The 25,766-nt window shown below is 46.5% G+C and overlaps 1 protein-coding gene across 2 annotated transcripts; it reads right to left on the bottom strand.

Moving 5' to 3' along the window:
- Window positions 1-802: 802 nt before the first annotated feature.
- Window positions 803-11,086, bottom strand: LOC147124204 (sialidase-2-like). 2 transcript variants are annotated; one of them, XM_085983854.1, is made up of 3 exons: window positions 10,945-11,086; window positions 6,802-7,056; window positions 803-3,467 (listed from the first exon to the last, which is right to left on the bottom strand). In XM_085983854.1, exons 2-3 carry the CDS (start codon window positions 7,003-7,005, stop codon window positions 2,442-2,444), a joined length of 1,230 nt encoding a protein of 409 aa, XP_085839980.1. In that variant the 5' UTR covers window positions 7,006-7,056; window positions 10,945-11,086; the 3' UTR covers window positions 803-2,441. The 2 variants fall into 2 exon arrangements, with proteins under 2 accessions (XP_085839980.1, XP_085839972.1); XM_085983846.1 differs by lacking the exon at window positions 10,945-11,086 and adding an exon at window positions 10,793-10,887.
- Between the last annotated feature and the right edge of the window lie 14,680 nt (window positions 11,087-25,766).

The following is a 25,766-nucleotide window of genomic DNA, read 5'->3' as shown; positions in this document are numbered from 1 at the left end:
AAACATATATTGATTAAGAAATTCCTTAATAATTAAGATTCCATCTCGGTTAGTAATTTTAAGAGAGGACCTGTGGGGAAAAAAAATACAAAAAACAATATTATGCTAGCATGTGCTTTTTTGGGCAAAATTCCCAAGCTAAACTTCCCGTGGAAAATTTCCAGAAATTTCCCGGAAACTTTCCACCCCTTTGCAACCCTAGTTATGATACTGGGAGAAAGCTTGGTTTCTTTACTTAGTTCTGCATCTGTAATATTCTTTTTAAGCTATTTCTATATATCTCTGTACTGCTCACAAAGCTCACTTCTGTCTTTTTCTAAATTTTATTTTAATTGCCCATTCATCAATTTTAGGAGTTGCTTCTTTGCCTTGAATTTGTTATTTATAATTTAGACAGACTCTAGTCGCCACAAAATGAGAACAATGCTACTGGCCATTAGCTCAAACTAAATTCATTGAGAAGCAACTGTGACATCAGTGCTACAGAATAATAGTCACATGGCTTAATGTAAACCCCCTAATGTATATTATATAGACAAATAATGAGTTGGTGGAAATGATTGAGAAAATATAATCTCATTAACCTGAAGGTGAGATTGTTTTCATTGTAATCACTGATCCAGAATTTTTAAAAATATTAGTTGATCTCCCCTGATGTTGCTCAGCTAAAAGGAAAAATATTATTTACTTATGTTCTTGTAACTAAGTCTCAGCTCGTCTCCAGCTAATTGAAAAAATATAATCTCATTAACCTGAAGGCGAGATTGTTTTCATTGTAATCACTTATTAGTTGTAATCACTCTTATTTTTTTTTATATTAGTTGATCTCATTAGTTATATTCGTGGTTAACAGGATTATATGTTATTATGGTTTATATTTTAAGTCTGGAGACATACAGAATTCATCACAATTAACAGCACATGCACTTTAATCTTTAGTTTCAGTTCAGTCTATTAGACAGCTGGGTTGTGTGTAGTAGTCAGGCAGTTTGCGTCATCTACATTCAACCACTGCATCCTGAAGGGCTACAACCGTTCATGCAAAAGCTTTGTTGTGTAATGAACTGTATAAGAAATAGTTCTAAGAAAAGAGATGAAAGTATCCTATGGACTGGTTCTATTATTTTTAGGTATTTGTATTATCAATAACTTGCTGCTTCTGTGTATTAACTTTACTTGCAAATAAATCTATTTACTTTTAGCATGAAAATAGCAGTTTGACAGTGTGATATTTGCCACCTTTTGGAGTAAACAGGAGAGCATGGTGGGCATCCCACGTGCTCTCTGGTGTCACATACCATAGGTAAGGGGTAATGTTAGTCCATGCCACAATCCCACATAGGGGTGCTGGTTTTGGTTCATAGGAGACCTCGGGCTAAAAATTGAGTAGCGCCCCCTTTGAGGCGCTAACTTCGCCGGGGCACTAATTTTAGCGCCCTGGAAAAATTAGCGCCCCTGCGACGGAAATTGAGTGGTAGCGCCCCAAGAGGAAAGCGGGGTGCTACTAGAAGCGCCCCGCCTCCCTCTTGGGGCGCTGCGAGGGAATATCGCGGCACGTTGCGCCGCGGTATTGCAGGCCTTCCTCCCCTTCTTAAAGGGGAGGGGCCTTGCGGAGCGCGACCCAGGTGCCAGCTGGACCTCCGGGGATCGGGAGTGCCGGCAAAAGTGATGGGCTCATGGAGCGCCGCCGGCACTCCACGGGGGGGGGGGGGGGGCGGGTAAGGAGGCCAGGGACTGGAGCGGAGGTAGGTGCTGGCAGGCGGCCAGCAACAAAAATGGCCGCCCCGCACCTCACCTTTAAATAGTGCCTCCCCGGCCGCAGGTAGGCCCCCCTGACCCCGTCAGACATAGTGTCCGGCGGTAAGTCGGGGCGCTCCCGAAGATCGCGGCGGGGCGCTGTGCACGGCGATGATGTCATTGCCGGCGGCGCAGCACCGCCGCCAACCTCCCGCTGAATTTCACGGGAGTTGATGGCGGTGCCGCGCCCGGGCGCTAGTTGCTTTGCACCCCGTTAGCGCCTTCTTAGGACGCTAACGGGATGCGCAAAGCAACCGAATTTTTCCCCCTTAGACTGCATATGGAAGCTGCCTCTCTGTTGTGAGCACAATTTACAAGTGTTGGGAGAAAGTTCAAATTGTAACAGTAAACATTGTGAAGTGACTTGTCACGTTTGAAAACTGTGCAGCGATTGACTGGTGTTTGATAACATTGTTGCCTCACCGACTATATCTGCAAACAAACTCAATAAGGTAGATATTTTCTATTCAAAGTTAGCAACCATAAGAAAGTTGCATTGTTATAGTTATCATGCAACATAAGCTTTTGCGGATGATCAATATACAAGCTTTGAAGTGGAAAAATGTGTCCTCAAACCATGATTTTGTCTGCATGTGGATTTCCTTTATTACACCTAAGAAATCACAGCATTTTCTTTGTTAGATTTAATCTGCTGTCTTCTTTAGAATATTCTTAATAATCTCATCAACTTGGAATATACTGAATGAGATTTGTTCACACTCATATTTGGAGCCACATTCAAACAAACAAGTAACAATAGGAATTTCTTCCCCAGGAAATTCAACAAAAGCCAGTTCGGAGTAGGCACTAGGACCAGGATAAATGACCCAAGGCTCTGTCCAGGTATGAGGACTACCTGAACAAGTACTAAGATAAATTCCTAAATCTCTGCGTGATTTAAAGTTTGTAGTGTGAGAGAACAGTATAATCTCGAAATCTTCTGCCGATTTTGAGGCATCTTTCTCCTGCTGACAGTGATACTCTTCAATGACAGGATAGATATTGACATGTGAAATTTTTGATGCTGGAAAGTGGATGATACTGCCATGGCAACCATTTGGGGGTTCAACTAGCTTTTTCACCAGATGCCCTTCTGTAAAGGTACATCCACCATCCGTGCTGAAAGCCTGCACCCGATATTGTTTCTCACCATGCTTAATGCTCCGAGCGTTGCAGTACAGAACACAGGATCCATTGGCTTGATCCACCGACACCATCTGACATTCCCCACATTCCTCTCTGGAAACAAAGTCCCCAAAAATCCAGTGCTCTCCATGATCATCACTAAAGAACGTGAAAACACGTGACATGACTCCACCACCTGACTGTTTCTCATAAGCATAGGCAGGGATAATAAGGCGTCCAGACTTGAGCTGAATGCCATGGCCTGGCCCCACAGCAAATGTTGCCCACTTGTTAATACACTGACCTATGGTACAATCTGTCGGATCGGTAGGATCGCTCCAATTCTGCCCTTTGTCCTTGCTGGTGACAAAGCAAAGTCGTGTGACGTTTTTCCCACTTCTGATTTGATGTTGCTCAGGTGTATTGCCAAAGACGACAATGAAGAAGAGGAAGATAGTGTCCGTATCTTTGTCATAGACAGGGCAAGGATTCATGGATCGGTGATTCTTTAGTCGTGCAGACTGGATACTTGTTACATCCTCCCACTGAGAAAATGAAACCAAGAGATAATCAGGTAGAACTGAATGGCTACATTAACTTCCCAACGGCTCTGAAACTCTGAAAACAAATTGTGATCTTTCCACTTTCAGTACATGAAGTATAGATGAGGGATGCCACTTGGCCCATCTAGTTCATCCTTCCATAGAAACCTATGGTCCCCCATTACAGGATGAACTGATCCTTGAGTGACTGCAGAGTTTTTGCTGCCACTCCCCAGAATCCACTGTAGGCGTTAATCACCCTTTAGCTAGAGGTGCTCTCTGACTTCAGAACTGAATTTGCCTTTTACCACTTAATAGCCATGTCCCTTATTCTGCGGCCATGGTTTAACCCGAAATAGTGCTTAGCATTGGCCTTCTCTATTCCAATTATATATCTTTGCAAGGTCCCTTCTCATTTCCCTCCCTTTAAAGCTGGAGTATTGGTTTTTCTAACCTGTCCTCATAATTCAGTCCTCAGACACTGAAAATCAGCCTCAACCCTTCTTTGCACCATTTTCAGGACTTTGGTGTTTCCTTAGTGCCTCAGTGAAAAGAACTGAAAATTGCTCAAAATACATCCAGATACCCTCATACTCTAATGATCTGACAACATAGCTCAGCATTCTGTGTGTTTTGCTGATTGCTGGTCCACAAAACTGAACAAGGTCCATCACTTATCATCCTTCAGCCTCTTCCAAGCTGTTCTTCAACAGCACCTCCCAGCCCTGCGACCTCTACCACCGAGAAGGACAAGGGCAGCAGGCGCATGGGAACACCACCACCTCCAAGTTCCCCTTCAAGTCACACACCATCCTGACTTGGAAATATATCCCTCTTCCTCTATCGTCGCTGGGTCAAAATCCTGGAACTCCCTATCTAACAGCACTGTGGGATTACCTTCCAACACGGACTGCAGCAGTTCAAGGCGGCGGCTCACCACCACCTTCTCAATGGCAATTAGGAATAAATGCTGGCTTTGCCAGCGGCACTTGCACCCAGTGAATGAATTTAAAAAAAAAACTGACCTCTTCATTAAGTATGTCCCAGCTTTCTCTTGCTATTTCCCCACTTTTTTCCCATTCCTATTGCATTAAATCAATGGTACACGCCAAGTGTTGAGAAGTTCCTGAGCTCCAGTAAGTTTTTACAATTCAAAGAACTGTCTAGTTTACCAATTTCATAGTCACATGATGTTATCCACCTGAGGATGTTCAGCATGAGAATAGCTGAGCCCCATCACACTGTCAAATGCCTGAGTGTGCTCACACATCAAGGTCAGAATATTGCTATATAATATGCATTTTCTTTCTTGACTGAGATTGATTCCTCCTAATTATTAAAATAGCATAAATACTAAAAAGGGGTGTTCTCAGCAGTTTGGAATATTAGGACACCCATCTGTCCCCACCAGCAGAGATGTCAAGGCCAAGCAGGCTAAAGATGAAGGAATTATTTACAAGAAAAATAGCATAAATACAATAATTGCACCGGATCAACACCGATTAACATATTAACCCACAAGCACTCTTCCTCAACTTCCAATACTCATATTGACAATGTCGGTGATGGCGGCTACATTGCCAGAGACAATGTGTATAATTCTACACGCTCTAAATCATAGACCTGGACATTTTAAAGGCAACACAGGTCAGGAGTATTTGATATATAATAGCAACCAAGGAAGAGCACTCATATTTGTTACACTGAAGAGACGAATATTTTATCATGCAGGGTCCTGAATGAGATGCCCGCAGAAAGCTGGTCCTAGAACAGGAGACACCCAAGCCATAAAAATCCAGGAGGCTTTTACGGAAAGGAAAGTAAGTTGACAGGGTAAGATGAGAACAAATAGCCGAGACATAATATTCATTCATAAAATCACATCCCATATAGACTAGGATTGTGTACAAATGGCATTTTCACTGTGTGTTAATGGGTTTCTTTCATATTTTGACCCAGTATGCAATGCAGAAAGGAAATCTCCCCTGCCCCACGTCCCCAACTAACCACTGACTGTAAAACATCTCTAGTTAAAACCTAAACGCAAATCCCAATTGAAACTGGGATTGCACGCCAGTCATCTGTTGAAGAATCCAGGATAGCAGCTATTGGAATAAGAACATAAGAAATAGGAGCAGGAATAGGCCACCTGGCCCCTTGAGCCTGCTCCGCCATTCAATAAGATTATGGCTGATCTTGGGCTCAAAGCCACTTCCCCGCCTGCTCCCCATAACCCTTCACACCCTTATCTTGCAAAAATGTGTCTATCTCCACCTTAAGGCTAAAGGGATCAAGGGATATGGGGAGAAAGCAGGGACAGGGTACTGAGTTTGGATGATCAGCCATGATCTCATTGAATGGCCTACTCCTGCTCCTATCTTCTATGTTTCTATATTAATGACCCAGCCTCCATAGCTCTCTTGGGCAGAGAATTCCACAGATTTACAACCCTCTAAGAGAAGAAATTCCTCATCACAGTTCTAAAAGGGCGACCCTTTATTCTAAAACTGTGCCCCCGCGTTCTAGATTTCCCCACGAGGAGAAACATCCTCTTTGTATCTACCTTGTCATGCCCCCTCAGTATCATATGTTTTAATAAGATCACCTTTCATTCTTCTAAATTCCCATGAGTATAGGCCCAGCCTGCTCAACCTTTCCTCATAAGTCAACCCCCTCATCTCTGGAATTAACCTAGTGAATCGTCTCTGAACTGCCTCCAATGCAAGTATATCCTTCCTTAAATATGGAGACCAAAACTGTACGCAGTACTCAAGGTGCGGTCTCACCAATACCCTGTACAGTTGTAGCAGGACTTCCCTGCTTTTATACTCCAACCCCTTTGAAATAAAGGCCAACATTCCATTTGCCTTTTTGATTACTTGCTGTGCCTGCATGCTAACTTTTTGTGATTTATGCACAAGGACCCCCAGGTCCCTCTGAACGGTAGCATTTTGTAATCTCTCGCCATTTAAATAATAATTTGCTTTTTTATTTTTCCTGCCAAAGTGTATAACCTCGCACCTATTATAGTCTTAATAAAGCTCAATTAAAAAAGTGCAAGTGTTAACCAATTTTAAATTTCTTACTAACCACATAAATGTTGCGGCCTAGAAATTAGTCTTGGGCGGTGGCGCAAAACTGGCATTCTCAGATCGGCCGGCCATTATACGCAGCGCCGGATACTCAGTTGCACTGACTGCAACAGAACTGAATATCAGGCGCTACGTATAACGGGCGGGCAATCCGATACCATCTGTTTTCGCCACTGCCCGAGCTGAATTTCTAGGCCTAAATGTTTAGGGTTCTGCCTCTTATATACACGTTACTTCCACTTTACCTCAAAATTCTTCAAAGCCTTTTTATACATGCCCCTGCGCAGCATGAACACATCAGCATCTTCATCTCTGGAGCCTAATCTCTTCTCAGCAAATGCCAAAAGCGTGCCTGTGTTTGGAATATGGAGCAGTGCAGGAATTCGGTACCCAAAACCTTTCTCCTGTTTGAATAGGACAGTTGTGTTGAAAGAATTTAAGGAAGCCATCGTGCCAGAGAAATGGGACACAGCGTAGTTATGAAAAAGGCATCAACTTCTCTGCAAAAGGAGAAAGACAGAAGCTCAGAATAACACTTTGAAACTCGCTAGTAAACTGTGCACATCAAATAAGATGGTGTGGAGATTCCGGTGTTGGACTGGGGTGGACAAATGTAAGAAATCACAACACCAGGTTATAGTCCAACAGCTTTATTTGAAATCACGAGCTTTCGGAGCGCTGCTCCTTCGTCAGGTGAAGTGGAGAGATGCATAAAAACACAGCTTATATAGTCAGAGAATATTGTCAGATGTTTACAGGTAATCTTTCTAACTGCCATTTATCACACCTCGGCAGAGAGATAATCACAGCAATCAAAGGTGTAAATGGTGTCCAAACAGGTCAGTCAGGAAAACATTCCATCAAAGAACAATGAGGTGGGGTCACAAGGGGTCAAATGTTGCAGATGCTGGGGTCTGTATGAAAAACAAAAAACCAGACAAAAAACATTTTTTTTGCTGGAAATCACAGCAGGTCCGGCCGCATCTGTGTGGAGAGAACAAGCCAACGACGACTCGAGTCTGGATGACCCTACATCAGGTGGGGTTACATGTAGCGTGACATGAACCCAAGATCTCGGTTGAGGCCGTCCTCATGGGTGATTATCTCTCTGCCGAGGTGTGATAAATGGCAGTTAGAAAGATTACCTGTAAACATCTGACAATATTCTCTGACTATATAAGCTGTGTTTTTATGCATCTCTCCACTTCACCTGACAAAGGAGCAGCGCTTCGAAAGCTCGTGATTTCAAATAAAGCTGTTGGACTATAACCTGGTGTTGTGTGATTTCTTACATTTGTCCACCCCAGTCCAACACCGGCATCTCCACACCATGGCAACTATCGACACCACAAACTGCTGGCTCAAAGTGGAGAGGATCTCCAAGAAGATCGCGCATATTGACACAGACATCAAGTTTCTACAGAGATGCAAGAAAGCAGACAAGATCCCTGTAGTGTAGTGTAGTGTTCCTGGTTGTCCAGTTATTGGTATGCTTCTTTGCAATAGTTCGTTCTGTTCTGTATGATGATGGCTCCTCCTTTGTCTTCTGGTTTGATGACGATGTTGCGGTTGGTCTGGAGAGCGTGGATGGCGTTGCGTTGTGCTCGGGTGACATTCTGGACTGTCTTGAGTGCGGCTGATGAATCTGGCGTTGATGCATCTCCTGACAGCTTGAGCATACATGTCAAGCTTAGGGCAGCGACCCTCCGGAGGGGTCCAATTTGACTCTTTCTTCGGTTGCTGCGCTGCAGATCCCTCTGTCTGCTGGTCCGGATCATTGATTGTCTCATTGGGTTCGCTGCTGACATCTTGGGATTTGTGGAAGAATTCCCGGAGCCTCATTCTCCTGATGAATTCCTCTGTGTCTGCCACGAGACCGATGGGGTCCATTTTGGTGGTGGGGCAGAAATTGAGCCCTCGGCGGAGAACTTCAATTTCGTCTGGTTGAAGGGTGTGGTCGGACAGGTTGACGATGGACTTCCCTGTGGTTTCAACCGTGGTACCGGGGGAGGCTTGGTTGCCGCTGCTGCTGGTGATGCCGAGTTTCTCAAGCTTCCTGTTCTTGGTGTGCATGTAGGCAGTGTAGTTCCATTGCCTCGTCTGTTTGGCGGTGTCTCGTGGCTGGTCTGCTGTGTCCTGAGCACAGGCTGAGAACATGGACTCCATCTCAGTTTCGAGGTTGTGGCGTCTGCTGTAGAGCTGGTGTACGAGATGGTTGAGGAGTGTGCGAGAGGTACGACGGCAGAGTCTCTCAGCGTAGTCTGTGTTGTAGGTCGACTTGAGTGGGTTCGTGATCTGTAGTCCTTTTGGGATCTTGTCTGCTTTCTTGCATCTCTGTAGAAACTTGATGTCTGTGTCAATATGCGCGATCTTCTTGGAGATCCTCTCCACTTTGAGCCAGCAGTTTGTGGTGTCGATAGTTGCCATGGTGTGGAGATGCCGGTGTTGGACTGGGGTGGACAAATGTAAGAAATCACACAACACCAGGTTATAGTCCAACAGCTTTATTTGAAATCACGAGCTTTCGAAGCGCTGCTCCTTTGTCAGGTGAAGTGGAGAGATGCATAAAAACACAGCTTATATAGTCAGAGAATATTGTCAGATGTTTACAGGTAATCTTTCTAACTGCCATTTATCACACCTCGGCAGAGAGATAATCACCCATGAGGACGGCCTCAACCGAGATCTTGGGTTCATGTCACGCTACATGTAACCCCACCTGATGTAGGGTCATCCAGACTCGAGTCGTCGTTGGCTTGTTCTCTCCACACAGATGCGGCCGGACCTGCTGTGATTTCCAGCAAAAAAAATGTTTTTTGTCTGGTTTTTTGTTTTTCATACAGACCCCAGCATCTGCAACATTTGACCCCTTGTGACCCCACCTCATTGTTCTTTGATGGAATGTTTTCCTGACTGACCTGTTTGGACACCATTTACACCTTTGATTGCTGTGATTATCTCTCTGCCGAGGTGTGATAAATGGCAGTTAGAAAGATTACCTGTAAACATCTGACAATATTCTCTGACTATATAAGCTGTGTTTTTATGCATCTCTCCACTTCACCTGACGAAGGAGCAGCGCTCCGAAAGCTCGTGATTTCAAATAAAGCTGTTGGACTATAACCTGGTGTTGTGTGATTTCTTACATTCATCAAGTAAGAGTCACAGTACTGCTGCACAGTGATGCACCATTTATTCTGAATACTGGTGTGCCCAGTAGTACTGTATCATACAATCACCAGTTAAATAAATTAGGAAAATCAAGGTTGCTACAATTTTTAGAACCACCACTGTCTCATTCCATTGCTAGAGATTAAAAAGTGATTTTCATTCAATGTCTTGATCTCTCTCACTCAGAATGTGTCTCACTGCCAGTTACAGTACGAGTTCCATTTATCAGTTGCCAAATCACACGGATTTGAAACTGTGGGAGTGACTGGAGTCTAGGAGCACAGCAGGAGGGGAGGGGGGAAGAAGCATTGGATTTGGAGACAGCACAGTGGGGTAGAGAAGCATGAGGGAATGTCTGGAAGCACAGACATCTGGCAGAGCTCAGGCTGGACTCTACTACACTTGGTGGGGGCTGGGGTGTATGAGCACTCATGGGGAGCATATATGAGCATGCAAGGGAGGGGCTGGTGAACTGTGAGTGTAGTGCAGAGCAGGGACGGGGGTGGGGGGGAGTGGAGGACACTACAGTTGGTGGGGGACTCTGTAGTCGGGGTGGGAGGCTTTGTGGTGGGTATGGATGGGGAGGGGTTGCGAGGCGGTTCCGTGGATGGGGTGTTGCGAGGCGGTTCCGTGGATGGGGTGCTGCGAGGGCGGTTCCGTGGATGGGGTGCTGCGAGGGCGGTTCCGTGGATGGGGTGCTGCGAGGGCGGTTCCGTGGATGGGGTGCTGCGAGGGCGGTTCCGTGGATGGGGTGCTGCGAGGGCGCTCCGAGGATGGGGTGTTGCGAGGGGAGTCCGAGGATGGGGTGTTGTGATGCTCCTACAGGCTGGCAGAGACGGTGGAGATATTTTTGGTAGCAATCCTTCCTAATATGAGCATCTGGCATTTGATTGGTCCAACGCCCTGTCCATCATTCACACGGACCCTGAGAAGCGACAGGTGTCCAATCAGATTGGGAGGGGCGGGGTTTCACAACTGCAGTCCACCTGATCCCGGTCCTCTCATCCGCAGAGGACGTCTCCCGACTCCCACGTGTAAAACGCATCGGTCCCGCCGCCAACCCACCTCCGGCCCGGCTTTTGACCCGGTCGCCGCCAACTCACCTCCGGACCAGCTTTTGACCCGGTCGCCGCCAACTCACCTCCGGCCCGGCTTTTGACCCGGTCGCCGCCAACTCACCTCCGGCCCGGCTTTTGACCCGGTCGCCGCCAACTCACCTCCGGCCCGGCTTTTGACCCGGTCGCCGCCAACTCAGCTCCGGCCCAGCTTTTGACCCGGTCGCCGCCAACCCACTCAATCCCGACTGTCGACTCTCCCCCGTTTCCAGAACTCTCCGCCTTCACGCTGACCGTTTATTTTTAATCCCGCCCGCCCCGTGACGTAATGGACGCGATGTCGTCGACACCCCCACCCTTTTAAAAGGGCAATAATTTTTGTGGCAAACTTCTCGCAAGGGGGCAGAATCCAGGGTCATTTGATCGAGGTTTAAAATAATGAAGCGATGGGATAAGTAAATCCCAGGGCTACGGTACCATAGTGGTTATGTTACTGGACTAATATGTTCAAATCCCACCACGGCACCAGTAGAATTTAAATTAAGTTAATTTAATAAATCTGAAATAAAAAGCTCATTAATGGTGACCATGAAACTACCGGATTGTTGTAAAAACCCATCTGGTTCACCTTTAGGGAAGGAAATCTGCCGTCCTTACCCAGTCTGTGCTTCCATACCCACAGCAATATGGTTGACTCTGAAATGGCCGAGCAAGCCACTCAGTTGTACCAAACCACTCCAAAGAGGTATCATGGACTGCAGAGGTTCAAGGCGGCGGCTCAAGGACAATTAGTGATGGGCAATAAATGCTCGCCTTGCCAGTGACACCCACATCCCGTGAACAAATAAACTAGAATGGGACAGCATTCGTAATAAGGTGGATGAATTAGCTGCGCAAATAGAGGTAAACGAATATGATTTGATTGGGATTACAGAAACATGGCTCCAGGGTGGCCAAGGCTGGGAAGTCAACATCCAGGGGTATTTAATATTCAAGAAAGATAGGCAAAAAGGAAAGGGAGGTGGGGTAGCATTGCTGGTTAAAGAAGGGATTAACACAATTGTAAGGAAGGATATTTGCTCTGATGATGTGGAATCTGTATGGGTAGAACTGAGAAATACCAAGGGGCAGAAAACGTTAGTGGGAGTGGTATATAGACCTCCAAACAGTAATGCGGAGGTTGGGGATGGCATTAAAAGGGAAATTAGAGAAGCGTGCAATAAGGGCACAGCAGTCATCATGGGTGACTTTAATCTACATAAGATTGGGCCAACCAAATTAGTAACAATACTGTGGAGGAGGAATTCCTGGAGTGTTTACGGGATGGTTTCCTGGACCAATATGTCGAGGAACCAACCAGAGATCAGGCCATCTTAGACTGGGTATTATGTAACGAGAAAGGATTAATTAGCAATCTTGTTGTACGAGGCCCCTTGGGTTGGAGCGATCATAATATGATCGAATTCTTCATTAAGATGGAGAATGAAGTAGTTGACTCAGAGGCAAGGGTCCTCAATTTAAATAAAGGAAACTATGATGGTCTGAGGAGCGAGTTGGTAGGATTGATTGGGGAATGGCACTCAAAGGGTTGACGGTGGATAGGCAATGGCAAACATTCAAAGACCGAATGGATGAGCTACAGAATTTGTTCATCCCAGTTTGGCATAAAAATAAAACAAAAAAGGTGACTCAACCGTGGCTAACAAGGGAAATTAGGGATAGCATAAGATCCAAGGAGAGGACATATAAATTGGCTAGAAAAAGCAATAATCCTGAGGATTGGGAGCAGTTTAGGAGTCAACAAAGGAGGACAAAGGAATTAATTAAGAAAGGGAAAATAGAATATGAGAGTAAGCTCGCAGGGAACATAAAAACTGACTGTAAAAGCTTTTATACATATGTGAAGAGAAAAAGATTGGTGAAGTCAAGCGTAGGTCCCTTACAGTCAGAATCAGGGGAATTTATAATGGGAAACAAGGAAATGGCAGACCAACTAAATACATACTTTGGTTCTGTCTTCACAAAGGAGGACACAAATAACCTCCCAGAGATGCCAGGGAAAATAGGGTCTGATGAAAGGGAGGAACTGAAAGAAATCAGTATTTGTAGGGAAAAGGTGTTAGGGAAATTGATGGGATTGAGGGCCTGTGGCGGAGCCACTAAGGGACTCCAATCAAATGTATATAATTCCCTTTAACAATATGTTAACTACAGCCTGAGTCTGTATCTTTGTACATACTGTTTGCATGTACAGAGCGCGGTCCCTTTAAGAGCATGGGCAAACGCGATGACGTCACGCCATTCATCACGTGATCCCCCATCGGCGGGAAAGACGTGATGACATCATGACACCAGCCACGGGACCGCCCAAGCAGTCCTCGTGGAGCCTCCGAACTGACTAGACCTGTTTTCGTAGTTCTCGTGCATTGGTTTGTTAAACTCTGTTTTATATTAAACATCGTTTGTTGATTGCCTGAGTCGACCTCAGTCTCTTGATAGGAACTAGACATTCCTACATTGGTGACCCCGACTTTTGCGAACAGTTTTCGCAGAAGGAACAAAGCATGGAAACAAACGCCATTGCATTGAAGCTACCGCAATTCTGGGAGCAACAAGCGACCTCGTGGTTCATCCAGGTCGAAGCCCAGTTTGCACTACGGAACATCATTGCGGATCAGACCCGTTAGTTTTACGTGGTCTCCGCACTCGACAGCTCCACCGCCTCGCAGATCATCGGCCTGCTTGAGAACCCCCCGGACGACCGCAAGTATGAAACAATCAAGGCGCGGTTGTTACAGGTCTTCGGGCTCATGAAGTCAGAGCGTGCCCGCCGACTGCTCGCTATGCCCGGCCTCGGGGACTCCAAGCCGTCTGAGCTCATGAGCCAAATGCTCACGCTCCTTGGCTCTGAACCAGAATGCTTCCTCTTTAGGGAGCTCTTCCTCAGTTACTGGAGCAAGTACAACCTGCCCTGGCCCGGTCTGAAGTCACAGACTGCGCAGTGCTTGCTGCTGAAGTGGGCAAGATCTTCGTGGTGACGCAGCAGTACTGCGCTGCCACGAGGCGCCCATCCCCCACAGACACCGCCCCAGATCCTCAACCTGCGGGGTTGTGCTTCTACCACGCCCGTTTTGGCGCGAAAGCAAGATGTTGCTGCCCTCCCTGCAGCTTCTCACCCAAAAAATCATCAACTCTGGCAAAAGAGGACCAGCTCTAACGGGTGCCCCGCGGCTGCGATGGCAATCGGAAATGCTGGAAAGCTTCTGTTTATCACCGACTCCTTCTCTGGTCGACGTTTCCTCTGCGACACCGGGGCGCAGTGTAGCATCCTACCCGCGTCAAATCTTGATATACAGGCTGGGAGGCACAGCCTCTCCCTCAAGGCGGCTAATGGCGGGGCTATTCGGACCTTCGGCAGACGGCGGGTCCAGGTGTGTTTCGGCGGCCAGCGGTTTTGCTGGGAATTCATCACGGCCAAGGTCTCGCAAGCCATCCTCGGTGCAGATTTCTTGTGCGCTAACAGCCTCCTGGTTGATGTAAGGCACCGACGTTTAATCAATGCGGCCATGTTCCACTCCATCCCTTGCCACTGAAGTAACGCCATGTCGCACACCGTCTCCTGTGCGTTCCCACCTCCGGATGAGTTCGCTCGCCTGCTAGGAGATTTCCCAGACCTGACCAGACCCACCTTCTCCTCCACGGCCACGAAACATGGTGTCGAACATCACATCACCACTACTGGCTCCCCGGTCTACGCACGGGCCCGGCGCCTCGAACCTGGCAAGCTCGCGGCTGCGAAAGCGGAGTTCGCCACGATGGAACGGCTAGGGATTATTCACCGGTCGAATAGTCCCTGGTTTTCGCCTCTACACATTGTCCCGAAACCTGGCGGCGGATGGCGGCCATGCGGCGACTACCGACGCCTAAACGACGCCACTACTCCTGATCGGTACCCGATCCCTCATATCCAAGATTTCTCTGCCCATTTGGCAGGAAATACCATTTTTTCCAAAGTTGACCTTGTCCGTTGGTACCACCAGGTCCCCGTTCACCCGCAAGACGTCCCGAAAACTGCAGTCATCACCCCATTCGGCCTTTTTGAATTTCTGCGGATGCCGTTTGGACTGAAGAACGCTGCACAGGCTTTCCAGCACCTGATGGACTCCGTACTTCGGGACCTCAAGTTTATATTAGTCTACCTCGATGACATCCTCATCGCCAGTTCCAACAAAGAGGAGCACATCTGCCATTTACGCACCCTCTTTAGACGCCTCAGCCAACACGGCCTGATCATCAACCCGGCCAAGTGCCAGTTTGGCCTGCAACAGATTGATTTCTTGGGCCATCGCATCACATCGGACGGTGCAATTCCTTTGCAAATGAAGGTGGAGGCAGTAACATCATTTCCACGCCCGCAGACCATCAGGGCCCTGCAGGAGTTCCTCGGGATGGTAAATTTTTTCCACCGCTTCATGCCTAAGGCAGCTCTGCTCATGCAGCCCCTGTAATGAGGCCCTCAAGGGCAAGTCTGGCAAGGATCCGGTAAGCTGGACGCTCGACGTGGACCGGGCGTTCGTTGACACAAAAAGCGCCCTCGCCAACGCGACCATGTTGGCGCACCCGCTGCCAGGTGCCACCATCGCCCTCACCACCGACACGTCAGACTACGCCATCGACGCAGTGCAGGTACAGTGGGTAAATGGAACGTGGCAACCGCTGGCGTTCTTCAGCCGTCAACTACGGCGAAACGAGCGGAAGTACAGTACCTTCGACTGGGAGTTGCTGGCTCTTTTTCTGGCCATCCGCCATTTCCGGTTCTTGCTGGAGGGACGTCCTTTCACTGCTTTTGTAGACCATAAGCCACTTACGTTCGCTATGGCCAAGACTGCCGAACCGTGGTCAGCCCGACAACAACGTCAGTTGACGTTTATCTCTGAATTCACTACTGATATTCAGCACGTGGCCGGTAAAGACAACCTGGTGGCGGATTGCCTCTCCCGCGCGACCGTTCAGGCAGTCCAGCTCGGCATCGACTATGCCCTCATGGCTGCGGATCAAGCCTCGGATCCAGAGGTGCAAGCTTACCGAACCAGCCCCTCTAGCCTCCAAGCGGCCGACGTCAAATTCCACGCCGCAGGCACCACGCTACTTTGTGACGTCTCCATAGGAGATCCTCGCCCTATCGTGCCGGTTGCCTGGCGCCGAAAAGTGTTTGACGCCATACACGGGCTGTCACATCCGGGCATGAAGGCCTCGCAAAGGCTGATGTCGTCCAAGTTCGTTTGGCGGGGCATGCATATGGATGTCCGCGACTGGGCCAACACCTGCGTGGCCTGCCAAAAGGCCAAGGTGCAGCGTCACGTCAAAGCTCCATTGGCCACCTTCACTGTTCCGGAGCGACGGTTCGATCACGTGAATGTGGACCTGGTGGGGCCACTTCCATCTTCTCATGGGTTTACACACATCCTTACGATGGTAGACCGCACCACTAGATGGCCAGAGGCAGTTCCCTTGTCATCCACCACTTTGGCAGACGTAGCCAGGGCATTCATCTCCTCTTGGGTCGCCCGTTTCGGGGTACCGGCGGACATCTCTTCTGATCGTGGACCGCAGTTTTCCTCTGAGCTCTGGAACGCAGTGGCTCAGGGGCTCGGCATCAAGCTCCATCGCACCACAGCCTACCATCCACAGGCGAACGGCCTGTGCGAATGGTTTCACAGGTCGCTCAAAGCCGCACTGAGGGCCAGCCTCCAAGGCGCTGGGTGGGTGGACAGGCTACCATGGGTCCTGTTGGGTCTTCGCACGGCACCCAAGGAAGATCTTCGCTCGTCCTCGGCAGAGCTCGTCTATGGCCAACCGCTACGCATACCAGGTGATTTCCTTCCGACTCCAACAGAGCCATGGTCCGCATCCAATCAACTCATCAGCCACCAGGAGGCAGCCAGGTGTTTTGCACCAGTACCAACATCGCATCACGGCTTTCAGAGCTACCAAGTCCCAGCAGAGCTGAAGAACGCCGAATATGTGTTCATCCGCCATGACGCTCATCGGGATCCGCTCAAAGCTCCTTACACTGGTCCTTTCCGCGTGCTAGAGCCGGGAGACAAAACTTTCTTGGTGGATATCAGAGGTAAACCGGACCACATTTCGGTTGACCGGTTGAAGCCGGCACACTTGGACCTTAACCGCCCGGTCGAGACCGCACAGCCGCCAAAACGTGGCCGACCGCCCACAGTCGCCGTGCCAGATCAAGCGCCACCGCCCGCCGTCCAGCAGCTTCCACTCCAACTGTACAGAAGTCGCTCTGACAGGCTTGTCAGGCCTCCTCACCGTTTCACTTTTTATGTTAAAGACAATTCTGGGGGGGCGCATGTGGCGGAGCCACTAAGGGACTCCGATCAAATGTATATAATTTCCTTTAACAATATGTTAACTACAGCCTGAGTCTGTATCTTTGTATATACTGTTTGCATGTACAGAACGCAGTCCCTTTAAGAGCGCGAGCAAACGCGATGACGTCACGCCATTCATCACGTGATCCCCATCGGCGGGAAAAACGTGATGATGTCATGACGCCAGCCACGGGACTGCCCAAGCAGTCCTCGTGGAGCCTCCGAACTGACTAGACCTGTTTTCGTAGTTCTCGTGCATTGGTTTGTTAAACTCAGTTTGTTTTATATTAAACATCATTTGTTGATCGCCTGAGTCGACCTCAGTCTCTTGATAGGAACTAGACATTCCTACAGGCTGATAAATCCCCAGGGCCTGATAATCTACATCTTAGGGTACTTAAGGAAGTGGCCCTAGAAATAGTAGATGCATTGCTGATCATCTTCCAACATTCGATGGAATCTGGAACAGTACCCATGGATTGGAGGGTAGCTAATGTTACCCCACTATTCAAAAAAGGTGGTAGAGAGAAAACGGGGAATTACAGACTGGTAAGCCTGACATCGGTAGTGGGGAAAATGCTAGAGTCCATTATAAAAGATGTAATAGCAGAGCACTTGGAAAACAGTGACAGGATCGGACAAAGTCAACATGGATTTACAAAAGGTAAATCGTGCTTGACGAATCTACTGGAATTTTTTGAGGATGTAACTAGTAAAATGGATAAGGGAGAACCAGTGGATGTGGTGTATTTGGACTTTCAGAAGGCTTTCGATAAGGTCCCGCATAAGAGATTAGCGTGTAAAGTTAAGGCACATGGGATTGGGGGCAAGGTATTGACTTGGATAGAGAACTGGTTGGCAGACAGAAAGCAAAGAGTTGGAATAAACGGGTCTTTTTCCGAGTGGCAGGCAGTGACTAGCGGGGTACCGCAGGGATTGGTCCTTGGACCCCAGCTATTCACAATATATATTAATGATCTAGACAAGGGAACTAGATGTAATATCTCCAAATTTGCAGACGACACAAAGCTGGGTGGGCGTGTGTGCTGTGAGGAGGATGCCGAGAAACTACAGGATGATTTGGACAGGTTGGGTGATTGGGCAGAAGCATGGCAGATGCAATATAACGTGGATAAATGTGAGGTTATCAACTTTGGTGGCAAAAACAGGAAAGCAGATTATTATCTAAATGGCAATAGATTGGGAGAAGGGGAAGTGCAACGAGACCTGAGTGTCCTTGTGCACCAGTCGCTGAAGGTAAGCATGCAGGTGCAGCAGGCGGTTAAGAAGGCAAATGGTATGTTGGCCTTCGTAGCAAGAGGGTTTGAGTACAGGAACAAGGATGTCTTGCTGCAGTTGTACAGGGCCTTGGTGAGACCACATCTTGAGTATTGTGTGCAGTTTTGGTCGCCTTATCTGAGGAAGGAAGTTCTTGCCATGGAAGGAGTTCAGCGAAGATTCACCAGTCTGATACCTGGGATGGCAGGAATGACGTATGAGGAGAGATTGGGACGATTGGGCTTGTACTCGCTGGAGTTTAGAAGAATGAGAGGGGATCTAATTGAAACTTATAAAATTCTGACAGGACTGGACAGACTAGATGCAGGAAGGATGTTCCCGATGATCGGGGAGTCCAGAACCAGGGGTCACAGTCTAAGGATAAGGGGTAGGCCATTTAGGACAGAAATGAGCAGGAATTTCTTCACCCAGAGAGTGGTGAACCTGTGGAATTCTCTACCACAGAAGGCAGTAGAGGCCAATACATTAAATATATTCAAGAAGGAGTTGGAAATATTTCTTAAGGCTAAAGGGATCAAGGGGTATGGGGAGAAAGCAGGGACAAGGTACTGAATTTGGATGATCAGCCATGATCGCATTGAATGGTGGAGCAGGCTCGAGGGGCCGAATGGCCTACTCCTGCTCCTATCTTCTATGTTTCTATGTTTCCAGCATTTGAGGGTCTAGAGCAGGTGTGGCCATAGATATAAGATCCAATGTAAGATATTTAGGACAGAGAGGAGGAGATTCACAGAGGGTTGTGGAACGCATGACCGGTGTTAGTGATTGAAGCAGAGACAATGTCAACATTGAGGAATAGGGTCGATAGGTGAAGGCAGAGCAGATTAAGAGTTCTGGGGGTGGGGCAGCTATAACATTTGTGGCCCCTTCATACTCGCCAATCTATGACCACAAATGTGTATTATTGGGTATGATGGTGCAGTGGTTGTTACTCGTCATGTAATCCAGGGAACAGAAATTCAAATTTGATGCAAATCAGTTGGAGAATTTGATTTTAGATTTTTTTAAAATCTGGAAATAAGCCAGTAGCAGTAAAAGTGACCATGAAGCTGTTGGATTATCATAAAAATCCAACTGTTTCACTTATGTCCTTTAGGAAAAGAAACCTGCCACCTTTACCCGGTCTGACCTATATGTAACTCCAGTCTCACACCAACATATTTGACTCTTAACTGCCCTCTGAAGTGGCCCAGTAAGCCACTCAGTTGTATCAAACCGCTACCAGTGGTTCAACAAGAAGGTGGGCCACCACTTCTGTCTCAGGCCAACTAGGGAAGGATAATAAATGCCAAGAATGAATAAAAATAGGCCCATGGCACTAAAGGATTGGTGTGGGAAAGAGGTGTCCCATTTCACCAGAACTGGGACCAGAAGGAGCTGTACTGCTGGGACAGGCTTCACCTGAACCAGGGCTGGGACCAAGGTCCTAGATGAAAGGATAAATAGGGCTGTAGAAAGGACATTAAACCAATTAAGGGGGTGGTACGAAGACTTGAGCAGAAATAAAAATAGCCTAAAGATTTTTTTAAATGGATGAGAGCAAAGTTCAAGTCATCAGTCATGTTAAAGGATGAAAATACAACAGAAGTGATAAAAAACAAGGAGAGTGATAAGTTAAAATGTGTTAAAAACATATGGGCAGGATGGGGTCTATGCCCAATTAAAAGTTCTATACACAAATGCACGTAGCACAAGAAATAAAACAATGAATTAGAAGCACAAATTCAGCTTAAAGGGTATGACAAAGGGGCCATCACTGAGACCTGGCTACAAACTGGGCATAATTGAGAGATAAATATTCCAGGTGCCTTTAACATAATAAAACGTCCCAAGGTGCTTCACAGGAGTGTTATCAAACAGAACAAAATTTGACACCGAGCCATATAAGATGATGTTAGGGCAGATGAGGAGGTAGGTTTTAAGGAGCGTCTTAAAGGAGGAAAGAGAAGTGGAGAGGCAGAGAATTCCAGAGCTCAGGACCTAGGCAGCTGAAGTCATGACCGCCATTCACAGAATCACAGAAACCCCACAGTGTAGATAGAGGCCATTTCGGCCCATCGAGCCTGCACCGACACATATCCCACCCGATCCCCGTAACCCCTACACCAACACATATCCCACCCTATCCCCATGTATTTAATCCCCCTAACACTAAGGGTCAATTTATCATAGCCAATCAACCTAACCCGCACATCTTTGGACTGTGGGAGGAAACCGGAGCACCCGGAGGAAACCCATGCAAACACGGGGAGAATGTGCAAACTCCACACAGACAGTCACCCGAGGCCGGATTCGAACCCGGGTCCCTGGCGCTGTGAGGCAACAGTGCTAACCACTATGCCACCGTGCCATTGGTGGAGCTTTTAAAATCAAGAATGTTTAAAAGGGCAGAATAGGCGGAGCGCAGAGGTTGAGGGGGATTATAGGGCTGGAGGAGATTACAGAGATAAGGAGGGGCGAGGCCATGGAGGGATTTGAAAACAAGGATGAGAGTTTTACAATTGGAGGGAAATTGGAAAAGGAGGAGGGTTAGCAATATTGACAAGGGACCTATTATAGCAGGTTAAGCAATGACTCGATTTTAAAATTCTCATCCTTGTTTTCAAATCCCTCCATGGACTCACCCCTCCCTATCTCTGTAATCTCCTACAGCCCTACAACCCTTCCAAGATACCTGTGCTCCTCTAATTCTAGCATTTTGAGCTGCCCCAACTTTAACTGTTCCACCATTGGTGGCTGTGCCCTCAGCTGCCAAGGCCCTAAGCTCTGGAATTCCCTCCCTAAACTTCTCCGCCTCTCTACCTCTCTTTCTTCCTTTAAGACGCTCCTTAAAACCTACCTCTATGACCAAGCTTTTAGTCATCTGCCCTAATATCTCCTTATGTGGCTTGGTGTCAAATTTTGTTTGATAATGTTCCTGTGAAGTGCCTTGGGACATTTTACTTCATTAAAGGTGCTATGTAAATGCAAGTTGTTGTTATTAGAAAGAGGGGATATCAGTAATGGTGAGCAGGCAGTAGAAACTCTGGAATGAATTGAGGAATAGAAAAGGATGTAAGACTTTGGTGGGAGTTGTTTACAGATCTCCATATAGTAGTGATAACGTATCGGGATACATAAGCATGGAGATCAGAGAAACTTGTTGCAAAAGCAGAGTAGTTAAAATGGGAGACTTTAATTTTCACATAGACTGGAGAAAGCAGAAGAGCTCGAGTCCCAAAGGCAGTGAATTTGTTTGAGTGTATTTGGGACAGTTTTCTGGAACAATATGCTCTTAAACCAACACAAGAACAGGCCATCTTAGATTTAATAATGAGTAATGAGCCTGAATTAGTCAATAATCTATCGGTAAGGGAATACCTTGCTAACAGTGACTATGATATGATAGAATTCGATATTAGGTTTGAGAGGGAGAAGGGTGAGCCACAAACCAAAGTTTTAAATTTAGGTAAGACTGACTTTGGAAGGATGAGGCAGGAATTGACCACAATAGATTGGGCAGAACTATTAATGGATAAAACTACGGATGAACAGTGGAAGGTGTTCAAAAAAGTATTTGGTAGAATACAAGACTTGTGCATCTTGTGTATTTACTTGTGTAAGTAAACAAGTTCGGTCAACAAGGGAAGTGAGAGATAGTATATAAAACTAAAAGAAAGGGCTTAGACGAAGGTAAAGAACATTAGGGATCCCGCGGACTGGGAGAGACATGAAGAACAGCAAAGGGTTACTAAGGAAGTGGTAAGAGCTGCAAAAAGGAATGAGAAAAAGCTTGCAAGGGATATCAAGGACAATACTAAAGGCTGTTACAAATATATTAAGAGAAAGAGGGTGGCTAAGAGTAATGTGGGCCGCTAAGTAGCTATTTAGAATTACTAAATATCTACTTTGTATCAGTCTTCACAGTAGAGGATGAGGATAACAACAACTTGTATTTATATAGCACCTTTAATGTAGTAAAATGTCCCAAGGCGCTTCACAGGAGTATTATAAGCCAAAAATTTGACACCAAGCCACATAAGGAGAAATTGGGGCAGGTGACCAAAGGCTTGGTCAAAGAGGTAGGTTTTAAGGAGCGTCTTAAAGGAGGAAAGAGAGGTAGAGAGGCGGAGTGGTTTAGGGAGGGAATTCCAGAGCTTAGGACCTAGACAACAAAAGGCACGGCCACCATGCGATTATAATCAGGGATGCTCAAGAGGGCAGAATTGGAGGAGCGCAGATATCTCGGGGGTGGTGGGGGGTGTGGGGTTGTGGGGCTGGAGAGGTTACAGAGATAGGGAAGGGTGATACCATGGAGGGATTTGAAAACAAGGATGAGAATTTTGAAATCGAGGTGTTGCTTAACTGGGAGCCAGTGTAGGTTAGAGAGCACAGGAGTGATGGGTGAACGGGACTTGGTGCAAGTTAGGACACAGGCAGCCGAGTTTTGGATGACCTCAAGTTTACGTAGAGTAGAATGTGGGATGCCAGCCAGAGTGTGTTGGAATAGTCAAGTCTAGCAGTAACAATGGCATGGATGAGGGTTTCAGCAGCAGATAAAGTACCAGCGATACAAGGAAAAATAAAAATAAATCAAATAGAGGAACTAACTAGATTGAATATAAATTTTAAAAAAAGTGATGGAAAAACTAATGTGATTAAAGATAGACAAATCTCCAGGACCCGATGGTTTCCGCCCCAGTGTATTAAAATAAGTAGGTGAGGGAATTATTGATGCTTTAGTCATGATCTTCCAAAACTCTCTTGATTAAGGAATTATTCCCTTGGATTGGAAAATTGCCAATGTCACTCCACTATGTAAGAAGAGTAGGAGAGATAAATTAGGAAAATATAGGCCTATTAGTCTAATGTCAGTTGTGGGGAAGTTACTACGATCTGTTATTAGAGACAGAGTCACTAAGCATTTGGACAAATATGAGCTGATCAGGTAGAGCCAACATGGATTTGTAAAGGGTAAGTCATGTCTAACGAACCTAGTTGATTTTTTTCAGGAGATAGCAAACATAGTAGATAAGGGAGTGTCTATGGTTGTTATTTATATGGACATCCAGAAGCCATTCGACAAGGTTCCACATAAGAGACTGTGAACAAAAATGGAAGCGCATGGAAATGGAGGCAACCTATTGGTTTGGATAAGAATTGGTTAGGAGGTAGGAAACAGAGTCAGGATAATGGGTATGTACTCAAATTGGCTGGATATGACTAGCGGTGTCCCCCAGAGATCTGTACTGGGGCCTCAGCTTTTGACTGTATTTATAAATGACTTGGATGAAGGAATAGAGAGCCGTATATCCAAGTTTGCTGACAACACTAAGTTAATTGGCACAGTAAATAGTGTACAAGGGAGCAGAAAATTGCAAAGAAACATTGATAGACTAAGTGAGTGGGCAAAACAGTAGCAGATAGAGTTCAATGTGGGAGAGTGTGGTCATCCACTTTGGAATAAGAAATATAGATCAGAGCATTTTCTAAATGCCGAGAAGCTAGGAACTGTGAATGAGCAGAGAGATTTAGGGGTCCAAGCAATGTTCCCGCTAAAGTGCGTGGCCATGCAGTAATCTCAAAAGGTCCAGCGCAGGCTGCTCACCGGCTTTTACATTGTAAATAAAAACAGAAAATGCTAGAAATACTCAGCAGGTCAGGCAGCATTTGTGGAGAGAGAAACTGAGTTAACGGCCCAGAAATTCGGGTCGGGGGCTTCCCGCGGGTGTAAGCCCCCAACCTGCACTTACCTTGCGCGCTGGCCGTTGAGCTGTGGGCCCGCGTGGAATTCCGATCCGGGGCCTGCTCCAGCTGCCGGCGCGTAGTGCTTGCATATCCCAGGGGCGCAGTTAGTTTGATGCATCCCCTGGGATCACGTGGGCCATGGGGAGCCAATCGGAGCAGGGAATGCTCCATTCATAAGTTTGACAAGAAGAGCTGTCAAAACTTATAAATACTATGGCCCCAAAACATCACTAAATCTTCAAATAAATTTAAAAAAACATCACATTTTTAAAAATAAACTATAAATTACATGAAATAACTATTTTAAACAATAATTTAAATTTTTGAAAAAAATAATTTTATTTTCTAACAGGGCTAAAAATAAACTTACCTTGCTTTAAAGTATTTAAAAATAATAAACCTGTGGAAAAAATGTTTTAATTTTAATTAATTCACCACTTACCTTGTAAAAAGCAGGCCTTACGCCTGCTTTTTATATGTGTAAATTCTGCAGACGTACCCTCTTGGGAAAACCTGTAAAAAAAAACTAAGTTCGATGCGCGCGCGCAGCCTCTCCCGCGCACGCGTTCGAACTCTGAACCCCTTCTTTCAGGGGAACGGATTCAATTCAATTCAATTCAATTTTATTTGTCATATATGCAGCAGATGTGTGTACTGCACAATGAAATGTTGATTTTTACGAGTCCTCCCAACATGCGCAGTGCATGCAGGAAACCGGCACTTCCATTGGGCTTACGGGTGAGTACCCAGTGCATACTCACCCGTGGAGACCTGAATTTCTGGGCCAACGTTTCAGGTCGATGACCTTTTGTCAGAACTGGAAAAAGTTAGAGATGTAACAGATTTTAAGCAAGTGCAGCGGCAGGGAAAGGGAGAGGGGAGGAAAGAACAAAAGGGAAGGTCTGTGATAGGGTGGAAGGCAGGAGTGATTAAATAACAAAAGGTATGATTGTACAAAGCAAAAGGAGATGGTAATGGGACAGATAAAGAAATAAAAGATGAGCCTAGTAGAAGTGTAAATGGGAATGGCAGAAACATCAAAAGCTGCCATCTGAAAAAATAAGGGCAGAGGTTATTCCCTGAAATTGTTGAACTCGATGTTAAGTCCAGAAGGCTGTAAAGTGCCTAATCAAAAGATGAGGTGCTGTTCCTCGAGCTTGCATTGAGCTTCGTTGGAACAGTGGAGGAGGCCAAAGACAGAGAGGTCAGAGTGGGAGTGGAGCAGAGAATTAAAGTGACAGATGACTGGAAGCTTGGGGGTCATGCTTATGGACTGAACAGAGGTGTTCCGCAAAGCACTCACCTAATCTGCGTTTGGTCTCCCCAATGTACAGGAGACCGCATCGTGAGCAGCGAATACAGTATACTAAATTGCAAGAAGTACAAGTAAATTATTGTTTCACCTGGAAGGAGTGTTTGGGACCCAAACATTTACATTTAGATTGTAAATACCACGCATGCGCAGGAACTTAAAGGGACCATGCATTAAAGGAAATGCCGCGCAGAACAAAGTGCAGGTTACAGGGAACATTGGGTCTAAGTACAGAAATCACTAAAAGCTAGTTG

Source organism: Somniosus microcephalus, chromosome 1 (genome assembly GCF_052327205.1).
Source record: "Somniosus microcephalus isolate GS21.2 chromosome 1, FLI_Smic_1.0, whole genome shotgun sequence".
Lineage (NCBI taxonomy): Eukaryota > Metazoa > Chordata > Chondrichthyes > Squaliformes > Somniosidae > Somniosus > Somniosus microcephalus.
This window is presented reverse-complemented; position numbering and strand designations above follow the sequence as displayed.